The sequence below is a fragment of the Glycine max genome, chromosome 4 (assembly GCF_000004515.6).
Source record: "Glycine max cultivar Williams 82 chromosome 4, Glycine_max_v4.0, whole genome shotgun sequence".
Classification (NCBI taxonomy): domain Eukaryota; kingdom Viridiplantae; phylum Streptophyta; class Magnoliopsida; order Fabales; family Fabaceae; genus Glycine; species Glycine max.
The window spans coordinates 5358136-5375356 of NC_016091.4; the positions used below are offsets into that span (position 1 = coordinate 5358136).

Below are 17221 nucleotides of genomic sequence, written 5' to 3' on the forward strand. Positions count from 1 at the left end.
TGTGGGTGGTTCCGTTCCGTCATTTGGGACCGTTCCATTACCCGTGACGCCGTTTACTATCTCCGTTACGTTCGTGCAGTTGCTTTGCGTGTGGTGTCAGGTATTTCCATTCAAGTCTCTTTATTATTTTTTATGTTATTATTTAATTTGTTTAATTGCAGGTTGGTCGACGTCGTGCAGCTGGACTTTGGAATTGGGAATATTGAATTTTTGAGTTCGAAGCTGGCATACTTTAAATTTAACAAGAGGCAGAAATTATTGACATATTTAGATACCCTATGCCGGAAGGAGGACTCTTTCGTATGAATTCGGAAACAATATTGAATAACTTCACATTAAATAATTAGTAAATGATAAATAATCCAATTTTAAGAGTATGCAGGAAGGAGCACAATGTCGTGAGATCAGAAACCTGGCAAAAGTAGGAAAAAAGTAATTATTAAATTTAAAGCTAAAATATCCCAATAATAAAAGAAAGAAATTTTCAAAGGTGGAAACTTTGATTTCATTTGATTATTTGAAAGTGTTTTTTGGTCAGGAACTTGTTTATGTAAAAGTGCCAGCTAGCTGGACAGCTGGCTATGTGCTTTGCGATTCATTACCTCTTTCAGAATAATAATGCTCTATAATTTTGGTAGATATACATTTAATTATTTTAATCACTCTTCTAAAAGGTTTTAAATTAAAAAAAAAAACCATTGAGATTTTGGCATTTAGTATTTGAACTACTCAACGTCAAAAATAAAATACTCCATTTAACTACTCAATGGAAAAAAAATAGTATTTGAAACTCTTCTCATTGGTGAACCTTATTTTAAAGATAATTTTAAGACTAATGAATTTAAAATTATGCTTGAGCTTGACTGATTAAACTGTAGTTATTTATTTGCGGTGACGTTATAATGTGATCATTCTGCCCAATTCGAAGGGTGCCCAAAACCAGTGGCGGTGAGTATTTTAAAAGGATGGGCACAAGCACAACTCACACACAAGAGTGGTTTTGACGCCTAATGGTAGATCACACGTTCATTTACCACTACTAGGTGGTTGATGATGAGTTTATTTCTATTCTTATTTACTTTTAATATGAAGTTTTGATAGCTATTCTAGATTCAAATTTCATTCAACCAGAATTTCAGCGCCCATTTAATTTTTCAATTTTTATTTAATTTTATCGAACATAACTAATATATTATTATTAAAAAACCAAATATAAGTATAATTACAATATTGAAAGTATAATTCAAATTCTTCTTTAAAATATGACCTCGTATATCATGAACCACTTTTAAGAATCCTTGAACTGATGGAAGCGTATGATGTTCTTATAAACCCTCATTCACTAGAACATTTCTTCCACTGCCTTCTTCCTCTCTCGCATCCTCCCTATAACGCCTCTGACGACTAACATTACCTCTGATGAACCACTTGCATTAATGGTCCACCCTAGACGTGGTCTTAAAAGATATTAAATTTAGTTTTTAAAATTCAAAAAATCATCAAATTAAATTTACTTCATGTGAATTGAGTTTGTAAGATACTAGGACTAGGATGAATCACTTTAAATGAGCAGCATACATACATGTAGTATAGTAACATGAGCAGCATTTTAATCTTCATGAGGAACTGGGATGTCAGACGTTTACTTTCTACCAGACTTTGTGGGCCACTAAATTATCGTTTTGCTTTTGCCCCCAATATATTTGGTCCACTGACAGGTAGGTGCTAAATAGTTTCGAAGAAGACTTGAGGCATATCCAAATAAATAATTATGACCTTAGGCTTAGTTTGAAATGGTGGTGATACTATTACTAGCTAGGTTGAGATCGTTAAAATTTATAAAGCTAGAGTTTAGTTTGTTTTTTTTAAGATAAAAAAGATTAACCTACTTTGTTTTTTCACACACATACTTCTTCCAATACGTCGCACAAGGCAAGGCACCGATCGAACGATTTACTGAATTCGAGATTGAGAATCTTGTCAATGGCGTCGCAGTCACGAAATATTATCTACCATGCGCCGTAGCACGATATCACTGAATGTTGAATAATCAACCTACTCATAAATAAAATTATTTGCACTCATACAAGATCGAAAAAACATACACAAAGTTTACACCGTTGAGAGTGACAGAATTTTGTAGTGGGTTGAGAGTGACATAGAATGAGACAAAGAATAATCCCGCTTTTGGAAAATTACTCCACATGTCTTGCACAACTGGTTTATGATTTATGCCTTTATACGGTAGATGTATCTTGATAAAATACTACTGGGATTTTATGAATTCCACCACGATTGTAAAGCGTCGTAGAATCTTCATGAAAAATAAAGCTTTATAAAGTGTTTTGGAACTTACACCATCAATATTGAAGATATTAGTATATTAAAAGATTAAAAGATTACATACCATCATAAATAATGAAATAATAAATAAGATCAGGACGGCCTGTTCTGATTTTGGAAGGGGCCATATATATGATTATCGGAAAGGGTGATTCAGTTCGGGTGTGGCAGCATAGTTGGATTCCGAATACTGCAGACGGGAGAATTCATGTGGACCAACACTTTCAATCGGATTCCAACCTTCTTGCATCAGATCTCATTAACCAATTTTCTAGGTAGGTGTGATCATCATACCAAGAAAGTATATCATGGTATAAAATTGGTTCAAAACCAATTGAGTTCCAAACTGGTTCAAAATCAATTTTCTAAAATAAGTTTGACAATTCAATTTAAAAATCAAATTGTTTAAACCAGTTTGAAACCAAATTGATTCAATTTTTCTCTCCGAACTAGTTTTTACACACCCTTAGCTTCAAGGGTTTGATGGTTGACACAAAATGCACCCGATGTGGTGAGAAAGAGGAAAATGTGGTGCATGCTCTTCTCCTATGTGAAGAAGTTTCTCGGATTTGGTTTGCTTCAAACCTGGGGGGCAGAATTCAAGTGAGTGAGGATGATTCTTTTGCAATTTGGTTATATGATTGTATGAAAATTGGTGATTGGGATTTTTGGGGAGGATTTGTGAATTGCCTTGGGTCACATGGTTTGCAAGGAAGCAATGGACTTTTCACCAGGTTAGGATCCCTCTTCCTGTCTTATTGGCAAAGGCACAAATTTTGGTTCTCAATTTTCACAAGCAGGTTCTGTCATCTCGGGGTGCAAGTTCTAGTTGGCAGCCTCCAGAAAAGCTAGAAACAACAATTATTTTGCTGATCTTATTTAGGATTGTGCTATATTGGCAGGTCCTTCTCTTGTCTATAAACTCACTTACTCTCATAGAGTAGCACATGAATTAGCAAAATTAGCTTTTATCATAAAGAATTGTCTTTGGATTGAGGAGGCCCCCTTTGTTGTTCTTGTTGAATACAAGGTCTCATTTAAAAAAAAAAAAATCAGGGAAAGACAGAAAGAGCGCATACATATAAGAAGAAAATGCATTCTCTGCGATGCTTTTGTCTTTTGTGTAGTTTTTTTTTAATTGTCTTTTTGTGTAGTCTCATCTCATGCAAAGTAGTACTATTATATTTCTTTTTTCTTTTCTTTTGTAAGTACTACTGTTGAACTTAAATGTTGATAGCTTGTTAGGTCTCACTTTTTTCGTCTAAATTAACCAAGCTGTTTACTGTTTTTTTTATTATTCTCAAAGTTAACTATACATTATTTTTGACAAAATTAAAAAATTAATTTTTTGAGTAGTATTAATTCTCAACATAAAATTTATAATTTTTTTGGAATATATTTATATTTACACTTCAAAAACGCAGATTTTACTGTTTATTTTTTTCTTTCTAAATTCACTTTTAAAATATCATTCTCATTTCTCAAAGACTCAAGCACAATGCTTTTAACAGCTCCTTTAAAATAATTCGTTCAAAAATTGACGTTACTAAAATCTAAAAGAAATAAAGCTTTAGTTCTATACAACATTGAAGTGATTGAACCAAAGGATTTGGTAGCAAGATGTTCAGTTTCACATGGTTGAGCACCATCACTTGTACCAGATTCATTGTAACGCGTATTAATGGTTCAAGCCTTACCCAGATATACCCGACTAAAAATTCTTTTAAAAATCCAATCATACCCAAATAATTGCTCAATTTTTGCCGTACTTGATGCACATCTGTAGCTCATACGTCATATAGAGTATACATTCAATATGGTACAACAACTAAATAAACGAATCTGTACATTAAAGGTTAGCACACTTTCATATAAAAATCATATGGAATAATGTAGAAGATAGTTAAAGGAAAAATAAAATAAAATAAAAAAAAAACCATAACAGTAGCACATATGGTCATTATTTCCCCACCGAAGGTGGAGGAGTAGAGGACACGTGTCCCTTACCTGAAATGCCATTTGAATTTTGAACCATGAATTAGCCTCTCATAACATCTTCGCCCCTTCTCGAAGTGTCTCAGGACCTTTGCCCTTTGTCGTCAAAGAAAAGAAAAAAAAAGGTTGAAATATATTGAACAAAAAAATCACGAAGAATGCTAGCTACTTAATTGGTTTTCCTTTTATAATTTTAAACACTTTACATAATATCTCCGGTGACTCACTGATCATCTGGTGACTAACAATTTACATAATATCTTATTGAATTTAACAAAATTAATGACATAAAAATACTTTCACTTGTCTATAATAACGATCTGTATAAATATCCTTGCTATTAAAGCTTTACTCATTATTTATTGGTCTGCTACGAGTGAATTTAGCATCATACTTATTTTAGTCCTAAGTTTTATGAGTGAATTTTATAACTTTCTCAGTAGTTAGCCAAACTAATTGGAAGGATGTAACTAATTTTAGATGACCAAACGGTTGTTCAATTGCAGGACAGGTTATCCACAGCTTTGACTCAACTAATGGCATTGGTGAAGAGTGGATAGTAAATTAGCAGAGTGGAATAAATGGCATGTGAGGGAGGAGTGGACCAACTAATAAGACGAATACAAAAACAACGAATGTGCGAGGGACAATTGGCATCTTTGTCCAGAGACAATAAGCTAAACCCGTTGTGACCCCTTCAATACTCAGTAGCTCCACAAGACTTTTAGTTGCTAGTTTTTTTTTATTATTGGTGGGAATTTGAATTCGTGATTTCTCCATATCTTATCACATATTTAATCATCAATTCAATCTTATATTTTTAACTTTCCCAAGTCAACGGAAACTCGATCTCGATCCCAATCAAAATGGATTTTCTTCATCAAACTTGAGGTGAGATCCAGTAAGTACTCATGGATTCAATTTTTATTGGCATGCCTAGTTGGTCTTGCTCCTTACTGTAATGCACGCAATTAGCTAGCTGGCGAACAAAAGTTGAACGGCATGCTCCTACACAACCAAGGTGACACTGTCCCACCACTCCAATTTATACTTCTAAAAATCGTAATTGGGAATGATCTCCTTTGGCATCTTAATACCAGTAGTAAATAGTTTATACACTAATAAATTTGTTTTTTTATATAATAATTAATTTTAAAATATATTTATTATAACTTCTGATTGATAACATTAATTAAACTCTCAGACCAAAATATGTTAAAGCAAGTATACAACTCTTTTCTTTTATATTTTCCACGATTAACTTATTTAGTAGATACACAATTCTACCATGATTTCTCATTCTTGACTACACCCTAGTGTTTACTGTCTGGAAGATATATTCCTAAGCGCTTGGTCAAGTATGTTATTTGGAAAAAATTTAAGTCCTACACCAATTAGAGATAATGTGAATATAAAATATATAAGTAAAGAATAATTTTACTTTGAAAGTTAACATTTCATGTTAAATTTGATTCAAACTCACATTTTAACATGATCTTAAAGTTTATTCTAGATCACTTGCAGAAAGTACTCATGATCACTTGCTTTTTGGAGGCAAGTTTTTTCAAACAATTCACCCCTTCCCACCCCCCCCCCTTATTTTTACGCATGGATTACTTTATGCTCTGTTGCAGATGCCTACAGAAGCAAAGTTTTCTTCAACTATGAGAAGCGCCTACAGTTGCATAGTCCACCCGAAAAGGTGTTTAATCTCTGTTCATTTTCAAGCACATCAGTTTCTTTCTATATATATGTATCACGTAAAATTACGATATAGCTAGCATGCCATGATAAGTTGCGTAATTGCCTTACCCGCATTGATGTATAAAATTATTTGTGCATCATGGATTCATGATAAAATACTTTATTTTTGGTAGTTTGATAATTCAAGCAATCTAATGATCATCTTGGTTTTTCTCTTTAACTTAAAATATTAACGTTCAAGTTAATTCAGGTTGATTAAACGTGTGTTTAGTTTCCCATCAATCAATTGTGTGCCCCCATAAAATTCATGAGAATAATATGTGTTTTAAGTCTCTCAATTTTCAGTTAAAATTATTCTTAGTTCCTATACTTCAGAAATAATGATTTTTGGTCTTCGTTTTTTTGGTGATTGTGAATTTCACACCTATTTACAAAACATAGGATATTAGGGTGAGAGACAAAACTCACTAACTACAAAAAAGAACTAGAACCAAAATCATATTTTTTAAAGTATAAGAATTAAAACCAGTTTTAAATGAAAATTGAGGAACCTAAAGCACATTTAACCTTAAAATTCAGGTTAAAATAACAACGTAGAAGCTACTCTCATTAGCTTCACTCTATCGCACATCATCTACACTCTTAACGTAGAACCAAATAAGGGATGTAAGACCCTTTGTTAAGAAAGATCTCTACATTGACAAACTCTACTCTTCTTCATTAAGGTTTTTGAATACTTTGCATCTTGTCGTACTCCAGAAGGAGAACTACTAATGAAGCCTGTGGACCTAATGCGAGCAGTTGTTCCTGTTTTCCCTCCATCAGAATCCAAACTTGTAAGAGAGGGATACTTGAATGGTGAAAGAAGTCCTGGCCATTTATTCTGTCTCCCTTCAGAATTTTTTATGCTTTTTGATGTAGACAACGACGGACTTATATCTTTCAAAGAGTGAGTTCTGTAATCTGTATTCATTATAATTCTTGTGCATATGGAAGACCACAAGTTTTTTTTTTGGATCAAAGAGCTTAAACTATTTATTAGCCTGTCTCTTTCTATGTGTGTCTGTATAATGGTCTATTTTAACTGGAACAGGCATATCTTTTTTGTAACTCTGCTTAGCATCCAAGAATCAAGTTTTTCTGCGGCATTTAGGATGTTTGACAAGGATAATGACGGGTCAGTGCTCATGCTACCTTCTTTGAATGTACATTATCAATTAGAATTTATACACCTTACATATTGCTAGTAGCATGAGTTAGTAAATTGGTATTGTGTAAAATGCGATTCTTTCTTTCTTGTACAGTAAGTTATGCAATTTATCTTTTAAACTATATTGTCACTTTAATCATACCGGTAAATGTATATTTGAGTTACCATTGACAAGCCTCAAAAGTATGTTTGCAAAAGAATCACACTCATCACTTATACCTTAAAACTACATTGGAATGAATGCTACTGAAATTACTATGGGGATACAAACATGAACTTAGTCATCTATTAAGCATCATCAAATTGCTAATAAACTTATAGACTGTTTATCAATGGCATCAAATTCAAAGAGACATAAATTATACTATTAAAGTATTATTGTAATTCTTGCTACACCTTAAATTGGATTTGATGTCCTTGTGGGTGCTCTTCTATTCTTGTTTTTCAGTCGTAGTGACCTTTAACAGTTCCTTCATTTACAGGGAGATAGATAAGGAAGAATTCAAGAAAGTTATGCAATCAATGCGATCTCATACCAGACAAGGTGTTCAACACAGGGATGGACGACGAACTGGCCTAAGGGCCAATGCTTCTGTAGAAAATGGAGGGCTGATGGAATACTTATTTGGTAAAGATGGAAACGGACGCCTCACACACGATAAATTTGTGCGGTTTATAAGAGACTTGCATGATGAAGTATGTCTCCAATTGCTTCTTTGCCTTAAATATGCGATTGTGATTTATCAGAATAACTTTAAATCCATGCTTCTACATTTGTGGATTTGAACTCCTCATATACACTTTTTCCGCATTTAATTTTGGTTTAATTACTCATTCCTGTAATTACACAATTTAGTCCTTACACATACACTTTTTAATCCGTTTTATTCTCTAGTGTCCAATATTGCAAGGATTAACATGGATTAAAAAGTATAATTTAGGAATTAAAATGAGTTAAAAAACATACATGTAGGGATCAAAACAAATAGTGGAGAATCAATTTATTTTGATCCCTAAATGTATGCTTTTTAATTATTTTAAACTAAAATATAAAGACAAGTATAAGAATCAAATGAGTAATTAAACCTTTAATTTTTTTATGTTTCATTTCCTATAGTGACCTTAGAATGATTATGCATGACAACTAATAACAATATTTTGTGTATAGATTGTGAGGCTGGAGTTTGCTCATTATGATTACAAATCTCGAAAAACTATACCGGCCAAGGACTTTGCACACTCCATTGTTGCTTCTGCCGACTTGAGTCATCTGGGCAGGTTGCTTGAACGGGTTGATGAATTGAGCAATGATCCACGGTTTAGGGATGTACGCATAACATTTGACGAGTTCAAAAATTTTGCAGAGCTGAGGAAAAAATTATCACCATTTTCATCAGGCATTTTCAGTTTTGCAGAAGTACAAGGCCTGTTAACAAGAGATGATTTTCAGCGAGCTGCATCACATGTAGGACATTTTTATTTCTTGCTCATTTTAATAAAGATGGTAATTAGGGGTAACTTTTAGCACCAATTATAACAATTTTTTTTAAAAAAGAACCGAAAAGCTTTGGTGGCATAATATATTTTGGATCAATTCTGTGATGGTAGAGACTTCACATTGAATAAGTTTATAGATTATGTAAAATGGGATAGCTACTAGAATGGGTACCACAATGTTGTACCTCATTTTGTTGAGAATATGGTGACAAAATGAAGGATGTGCCTTTTTTAAAGTGCAGAGCATACATGTATGATTGGAAAACCAACAATTGATGTTATAAAAAAAAAAATACATGCACATGTAATTGAAATTATAAAGTGTGTTTGGATTTCAGTTTCATTCATCTGAACTGACTTTACTCAAGCTAACACTCACATTACTTCTTCGTTTGTGCGTTGGAAAGTGTGATTCTTCGTTCAATGCCATTCCAACAAATATCCAAACACAGCTTTGCTGTCAGTTTTAACTTATTAATCCTGTTTTCTTAGTTTTAAGTTGTTGATATTGTCATTGATCATTAGATATCTCATGTTGGAGGATAAGATTTTGAAAGCAATTCATTGTTATAAAATTGCTTTGCCATAACTGTAGTGTTATTTCTGATTTCTCTTTACCAACTTCTTTAAGCATGTCTGTTCAATAAATTCTTATGGTGCTTGATTGTTTAAATTTCAGGTTTGTGGCTTATCTCTCTCAGACAATGTGGTTGAGATTGTTTTCCATTTGTTTGATGCAAATGAGGATGGAAATCTGAGTACGGAGGAGTTTGTTAGTGTGCTACAACATAGAGAAAGAGACATTGCTCAACCTGTGGAAACAGGAATCATGGGTTTCTTGTCATGCTGCTGGAAATGTAAGGACACCTCTCCATCTTCTCGGTTGCTTTCCTGATCTTGTTTTAGTAACGTATCAACAAGTCAGTACACAATACAATAGGCTGTGAAATGTGAATTAGTATTTAGTAATATGTTGTAAAATCAATGTCAATGTAAATAGTCACCGTGTGATATCTGGCACTGTTTGTCCTTGCAGTTGCGCACTGTCATCATACCTCAGCTGGGGTTCAATTTAATGATATTTGTTTTCGGAAAATTCCAGTGACCACTGATTTTCATCGATCTTAAAATGGTTTGCTTTGGAATGTGTATGCATGTAACGCTACTACCAGGCTATCTTCAACCAAAACGACAACCATTACAATTGTCGGATTATATAGTCTCGTTATTGAAGAGTCAATTCAAGGTAAACAACTATTGACCAAGAAAAAAAAAAGTACTAACCGGGGAATTATAGTGCACGCGGGTCACAAAAAAGAAGGAAAAAGAAAACAAGATCAGGTGCCTAAGTAGTAACTTCCTAAACTCAACTAACACTTTTACAATAGAACATTCATAGAATTTAAAGCTCCGTTTAACTTAACTTACTTAACAGTGTGTTTTAATTGCTCCATAAACATTTTAGATTATTTTGCATGTGCAAAATTGTACTTCTCAGCCTTTCACCAAGGTGGGTGGTAAACGCCAACTTTAGCAATATTCGAATGAAAATTTAACCTTTTTTTCCCTTTCAGAATCAATAATCTATTTTCAATTAGATAAAATTTGGTATAAATAATTAATGAATTAATTAGGCTTTTAATTCCTCAATTTTTTCATATTATAATTTTTAATCCTTTAAAATATTTTTGACAACTTTTATTCCTTTATTAATTTTTTATCATCATTTTTAATTATTCTAAAAAAATTTATCCATCATTTATTTTTATTTCTTAAAAGTAATCTCAAATATAAAAAAAAACTAGAAATAAAAAATTAACAAAACAAGAATTAATTTTGAATAATAAAAATAAACAAAGATGTAAAAATAGGAAAAAAAATTAAAAAGATTAAAAATACTAACAGTAAATTAACGATAGATTAAAAATTTATTAAAAAAACTAAGAGACTAAAATTTAAAATCTAAAAAAGTTAAGATACTTAAAAATTTAATTAATCCATAGTTTATTAAATCACCGCATGGTACCTAAGTTCCCAAGCAAAGTTTACACGGGAGTGGAACTTTTGAATTTTGATCCTTGTGGCAGCGTTGACTCGGGCCAAACGTAGCCCTAGAGATAAGTCCTTTTGCAATAAAAACATTGGTTATCCTCGTAGTGCCGCAATCGCCGTTGCTGTGCTGTTCTGTTCATAACTCCTTTCTGCAGATCATCGTCACTCCCCCCAAAACCAACCGTTCAATTCACCTCTCTTTTTCTCTCTTTTGAGACTGTTCCTAATTGGTCATAAATGGGGAAGCCCACGGGGAAGAAGAAGGGTACCGTTACTCCAGGCGCTGCAAATTCACACGCCAAGCACGGAAAATCTTCCAAAGCCTTCGATGAAGACACGGCGGTGTTCATCACCATGTCACAAGAGTTCAGGGAAGAAGGCAACAAGTTGTTTCAGAAGAAGGACCACGAAGGCGCCATGCTCAAGTATGAGAAGGCTCTGAAGCTTCTCCCGAACAACCACATCGATGTCGCGCACCTTCGCACCAACATGGCCACGTGTTACATGCAATTGGGTCTCGGGGAGTACCCTCGAGCAATTCACCAATGCAATTTGGCGCTGGAAGTGTCTCCGAGATACAGCAAAGCTCTATTGAAAAGAGCCACCTGCTATCGTGAGCTCAATCGCTTCGATTTGGCGCTCAGGGATGTTCAACTTGTTTTGGGCATGGAGCCTAATAACCTCACCGCGTTGGAGCTTCTCGAGAGTCTCGGAAAGTCAACGGAAGAAAAAGGGGTCTCTGTTGATGATAAAGGAGTGGCTTTTGATGCTACTGTTCATCACTCTCCAGCTCCTTCTTCGCAAAAACTGAAGAAAAAGAGAGGTAAAAAAACTGAGGACAACAAGGTGGTTGCGGAGGAAAAAGGGTTGAGTAGTAGTGTTGAGGACAAGGTGAGTTGTGTTGGGGACAAGGTGGTTGTTGTGGAAAAAGTGAGTAGTGTTGAGGATAAACAAGTGGTTTCGAAAACGATTGAGCAAGGGAAAAGGGTGGTGGAACCTGTGGAGGAAGAAAAAACTGTCACAATCACTAGGAGTGTGAAGTTGGTGTTTGGTGAGGATATAAGGTGGGCAGAGTTACCCGTGAATTGTAGTGTGAAGCTGGTGAGGGATATAGCTAGGGATCGGTATCCAGGTTTGAAGGGTGCTCTTGTCAAGTATAAGGATAAAGAGGGTGATTTGGTTACAATCACTACTACTGATGAACTGCGGCTAGCTGAAAAATCTGCTCCTGAGAAGGCATCGTTTAGGCTTTATATTACCGAGGTCAGTCCAGATCAAGAACCTTCTTATGATGGAAATGGAACAACCAATGGGGATGAAGTGCGAAGGGGCGATGGAAAACCGAGTGATGGTGCTGAGAATGGAGATATGGAAGAAGGAAAAGATAAAGATGTGGTGAAAAGGATGGTTACTGTGGAGGACTGGCTTCTCCAGTTTGCAAGGATGTTCAAGAACCATGTAGGGTTTGAGTCTGATTCTTATCTAGATACTCATGAGTATGCAATGAAGCTGTATGAAGAAGCAATAGAGGATTCAGTGGCAAGCAATGATGCTCAAGAACTTTTTAGAATGGCTGCGGATAAATTTCAAGAGATGGCTGCTTTGGCTTTGTTTAATTGGGGTAGTGTTCAGATGTCCCTGGCAAGGAACCAAGGTTTCTTTTTGGAGGATGGGGCAAGAGAGTCTTCCTTGGAGCATATAAAAGCTGCATATGAATTGGCACAAAAGGAGTATGAGAAAGCAGAAATGAGATATGAAGAAGCCTTGAAAATCAAACCTGACTTCTATGAAGGGTATCTTGCTCTTGGGCATCAGCAGTTTGAGCAAGCAAGGCTGTGCTGGTGTTATGCAATGGCATGCAAGAAGGACTTAGAAGCTGGCTTTTCTGATGAGGTTCTTAAACTTTATAACAAGGCAGAGGACAGCATGGAGAAAGGCATCTTGATGTGGGAGGAGATTGAGGAGCAGCGTTTGAATGGAATATCCAAATCAGATAAATATAAAGAACAGTTAGAGAAAATGGGCTTGGATAGTCTTCTCCAAGATATTTCTGATAATGAAGCTTCAAAGCAAGCTACAAAGATGAGGTCTCAGATACATCTTTTGTGGGGAACCTTGTTGTATGAACGTTCTGTTGTGGAATATAAGCTTGGCCTTCCCACATGGGAGGAATGTTTGGAGGTTGCAGTCGAAAAGTTTGAACTAGCTGGGACTTCTGCAACGGATATTGCTTTCATTGTAAAGAATCACTGCTCAAATGAAACAGCACTTGAAGGTATGAGATGGAAAAATGTGATATTCCTTTAAAATCTCAAATATTTTTGGATTAGAGACAGCTAACAAGCCACTTTCCTTAATCACAGGATTCAAAATTGATGAGATAGTACAGGCATGGAATGAGATGTATGATGCCCAAGGGTGGCAGTTTGGTGATCCATCATTCCGACTTGAACCATTGTTTCGTCGGCGTGTTCCTAAACTCCATTACAACTTGGAGCAATTTTAAGTTTTCTCCTTGAGTTTGGAATTCTTTTGTCTTCATATTTTTGTAGCTGCCTTCATCCCATTATAAGACAGGTAAGTGAGGCTATACTATACGTCAACTACAGTTTTGTTTTCCACTCTCCTATTGCAGAAGATCTTCCCATTGCATTTGAATTTTTTTTGAAAATTTATACTTATAACTGAAATTGTGGTTTCATGAACAATGGGATGCTGGACTAGCCTGCTACGTCTTTTCTGTAGGCATGATGATATGTATATCGTTTTTATGAAGGGGGAGGGGGGGTAAATTGTTGCTGATGATTTGCACATTCAAAACACTAATGAGAGATTATTTCCAAACATTTCTGTTTGTGGTAGGATTAGGAAAGATCTTAAATGCTTAATAGAAATACTTGTTCAGTTCATCTATATCTATACCAATTTACCTGTGTATTCCAAACCTTATTCTTTTTTTATGATTGCCAACAAACTCAGAAGGTATCAAAATGGGTTGGTTGAATAACCATGACTAATAAATCTGATCATGAATGTCTGTACTGTCCAAGATGTTTATGTGGTTTTGTTTAGAATCAGTTTTTACGCTTGGTTTTTCTTTATAATTGGTTTTTAATTTCATTTCTAGCCAAGCTAAGTGATTTTGAGGAATTTAGGCTTGGTAAGTGACATATTAGAGTTGAGCGGGAATATGATCTCCAATTTATTTGCTTTTGTATGATGTCCTTTTGTGTTTGTTCTTACCTTGTAGGATTTATATAAATTGATATAATAGCTTTGAAACATGCATAATGGTTAATGTAGCAAATGCTTAACTAATCATAGTAGATCTTTGGGGTGACCTTCCCCATATTCATGATTCATCCCATGTTTTTTTATCGGATTTATCAAATGTGATGGTTTGACTCACTGATTGATATCACGATTCATGATGACCACTAGGTACTGACTTTATTAGATGAATGACTCAGCAAACTATTTTTAGACAAGATTTTTCAGTTTTAACTGGGTTCGCTCACTTCCATGCCTATTGCCTAAGAAACTTTTGGCTTTTGGCGTTAGACTTGGAACAGAATACGGTTACTTAAAGTCAAGATGACATTAATCATATAATATCTGCTATATGCTAGTTGTCTATACTATGTCATGGAAAGCTTGGGTTACATAAGAAATTGACTAATTATCACCGGAAAGAACAATTTTACAGTTTTGCTTGGTGCATTCAATATTTCCATTTAAAATTCTCTGTTCAATTTTTTTTATCATTTTAAAGAATTACATATCTTTAACTATGTTTTCCTTTATCTTTTTGCTCAACTACCTTTATCAATATTGATATCCACGATGATTGGCCTGAATGGATTCCTTGCCTTTTGATTGCAGGGATGTTGTTTAGCTCATTGTTTGGTGCTATGATTGGATTATTTTTTCTCATACCAGTTTTGTGCTAGTTGAGGTTTCAGGCTAGGAAGCCTGGTTATATATATTTTTGTTGTTGTTTTTGTTGTTATACTTGAAGGGATTTGCAGCGGGATTTCATTCTTTACAGGTATATTGGGCGATTGATTTGTTCAGCTTGCACCTAAAATATATATAAAGATTTTTTTTCCATAGGTGAAGGTTTGTGATTAATATTGTCAATTGTCAATTGTGTTTGTAAGTTACTAAGTGGTGTAACAATTTTCTTTTGGTGAAAGGAAGGGGCAAACCGCCCCAACTCAAAAACCTCTAAAGAACATTACATATGCGAAGTGATGTAACAAGTTTTACGCATACAACAATATTCATTGTTATCATATTTTTCGTTCAGTTGTAATATATTGCCTCCTTTTACTTCATGTTTGAATGACCAGTTAATAGTTAGCGAGCTGTGCTTCTATCTCTGTAGTACTGTAGTCATGTTAAATGTAACGACATTTATTTACAAGGGGAAAAAATTAAAAAAAAATCTGACATTTGACGTTGAGAAAAAAATCCAATTTTAATTGAGTGACAAAATGCCTAAGTCTAGGCTGAGCGGGTTTTACATTTGAAACAATTAGACCAGTTTGATAAAAAGATGACAAAAAAATAAACTAAAACATAAATCGGGGTGAAAATAGCTAGAAATTAATTTAAACTTAAATTTTGATGCTCAAAGCTATTTAGAGAGCTCAATTGAATTGTCCCATTTTGTCACTTCAAATAGGGTTGTTGAGCCATTTCCACATAGATATTCTCAAGGACTCTAAAATGTCTTTGAATATGTAATTCCTTTTTCTGATTAAAGTGAAAAATGAAATTCACAATAATATCACACATGTTAATGGCGTACATTCATTGTGATCAGAGTTTGCTGATAAAAAAAGTAAAATTGAAGCAAATTCAATATTTTCTAATATAATTAAAGTTAAACAAATACGTACATAATTAAATTCTAATTTAAATCTTAAGTGCAGGGCGCTATTGCGGTGCATGATTACATAGAAACAACAATTTGGGGAAATACACTTTTATATTGAAATTATTTTACACCTTTATTAGAACACCCTAACCATTTTATTTCTCAACTCTCCAACCTGTCAAACTCTCGATAGTAACCCACCAATACAAATTACAAACTACCAATATAAATAGTACGTATGTGTTTGGGGATATTAGGGAACACAACTTATCAATATAGGCAGCAACATCACTTTATATAAATAGTATGTATGATTAATTTCACAGCTGATGTAGAGCCTGTCAAAAGATGGGATTCACAGACTGAATATTTTTGTTTCTATGACCTAAATACTCCATAATCTTTAATCTCAGTTTTATAATAAATATTTATATTCAATATTAGCATAGATTATTAAAAGTATTTTAGACAACAATAAGTTTTGCTCCAGTGAGATAAGTTCACTTGAGAAATTTTTTGAGCTAACAAGGGATCGTAGTATAGATAAAGTAGAAATTAATACTGAGGCAAGCATGATTTATTGGAATATTTTAATTCAATCTGAAATTAAAAATGCTATAAATAGAAATTTCTATTAGATACATTTAGATCAATCGTTAGATGAAACTCTCAAGTGAACTTCTCTTTAAAAAATATTAGGTATTGTGCCAATATATATCTTTTGTTTTAAATTTAATATATTATAATAATTCACATTATTGTGCTTTGACGTGCATATTAATTTTTTAGTTAGTCTCCACATTTTTTGTTATTTTTTACATAAGACGTTAATTTTGATATATGGTAACTATTCTTCTTCTTATTCATTGTTTTCTGTATTAATTTTAGGATAGAGGAAAATATACACTAAGAATTGCATAATAAGAGAAATTATAAAAATATATCAATTTTAACATATAAATATGAAATATCGATATACAGGCACATGTCTTTCCGTTGGTAAATATAATTGCGGTTTAGTTGGATTTGATTCAATTTTTAATTTTTTAAGTGATTTTTAATTTTTATTTTAGATTGATTTAAATTTGAACATATAAGCATGGGTCTTTCTCTGGATCCATACCCATACGGAATCCATCATCCTAACTCCTCAGCATGGCAGTTGCATGCGTCATTATCCCATCGCTTAATAGATAAAACTGATTCTCTCGAAAAGATTTAAATTATCCTCTGGTAAGTTTAAATTTCAATTATGTACATGTATTAGTATTTTTTATCCCATGTGTTTATCTTTTATGTAAATTATATTAAACCCAAAATGATACAATAATAAACGGGTATACCCCGCGGTTAAAGAAAATCAAAAGTCTTCCTAATATCAGAAAACCTATATCAAGATACTAAAACAAATGCAACATGTGCGCTTGTCTATACATAAGAAATTTAATCTTACTAATAACCTCTATGATAGAAAATTAATAATCCTAAAAAATCAGTTTATTCCTAGACAGTCAACTACAATAGACTAATTGTTATAA

The 17221-nt window shown here is 33.7% G+C and overlaps 2 protein-coding genes across 6 annotated transcripts; both read left to right on the forward strand.

Moving 5' to 3' along the window:
• The first annotated feature begins 161 nt into the window (after positions 1–161).
• On the forward strand, positions 162–10256 carry LOC100776910 (calcium uptake protein, mitochondrial). Of its 5 annotated transcripts, none has more exons than XM_026128179.2 (10): positions 162–3245; positions 4845–5229; positions 5314–5359; positions 5973–6040; positions 6768–6991; positions 7136–7219; positions 7735–7948; positions 8421–8717; positions 9429–9606; positions 9786–10256. In XM_026128179.2, exons 3-10 carry the CDS (start codon positions 5341–5343, stop codon positions 9875–9877), a joined length of 1176 nt encoding a protein of 391 aa, XP_025983964.1. In that variant the 5' UTR covers positions 162–3245; positions 4845–5229; positions 5314–5340; the 3' UTR covers positions 9878–10256. The 5 variants fall into 5 exon arrangements, with proteins under 5 accessions (XP_025983964.1, XP_040870770.1, XP_025983962.1 ...); XM_041014836.1 differs by having other exon boundaries at positions 162–3077; positions 3144–3245; positions 4845–5359; positions 9786–10255; XM_026128177.2 differs by having other exon boundaries at positions 162–2618; positions 2797–3245; positions 4845–5359; positions 9786–10255.
• Positions 10257–10790: 534 nt separating this feature from the next.
• Positions 10791–15138, forward strand: LOC100805760 (protein PHOX1). Its single transcript, XM_003522489.5, has 3 exons — positions 10791–13076; positions 13165–13378; positions 14684–15138. Exons 1-2 carry the CDS (start codon positions 11039–11041, stop codon positions 13305–13307), a joined length of 2181 nt encoding a protein of 726 aa, XP_003522537.1. The 5' UTR covers positions 10791–11038; the 3' UTR covers positions 13308–13378; positions 14684–15138.
• Positions 15139–17221: the final 2083 nt, after the last annotated feature.

Coding starts and splice junctions, on each gene's coding strand:
- LOC100805760 (XM_003522489.5), top strand. CDS start 11,039: ATGGGGAAGCCCACGGGGAAGAAGAAGGGTACCGTTACTCCAGGCGCT. Junction 13,077..13,164: donor AAATGAAACAGCACTTGAAG/GTATGAGATGGA, acceptor CCTTAATCACAG/GATTCAAAATTGATGAGATA.
- LOC100776910 (XM_026128179.2), top strand. Junction 6,992..7,135: donor GGACTTATATCTTTCAAAGA/GTGAGTTCTGTA, acceptor TAACTGGAACAG/GCATATCTTTTTTGTAACTC. Junction 9,607..9,785: donor CTTGTCATGCTGCTGGAAAT/GTAAGGACACCT, acceptor TTGTCCTTGCAG/TTGCGCACTGTCATCATACC.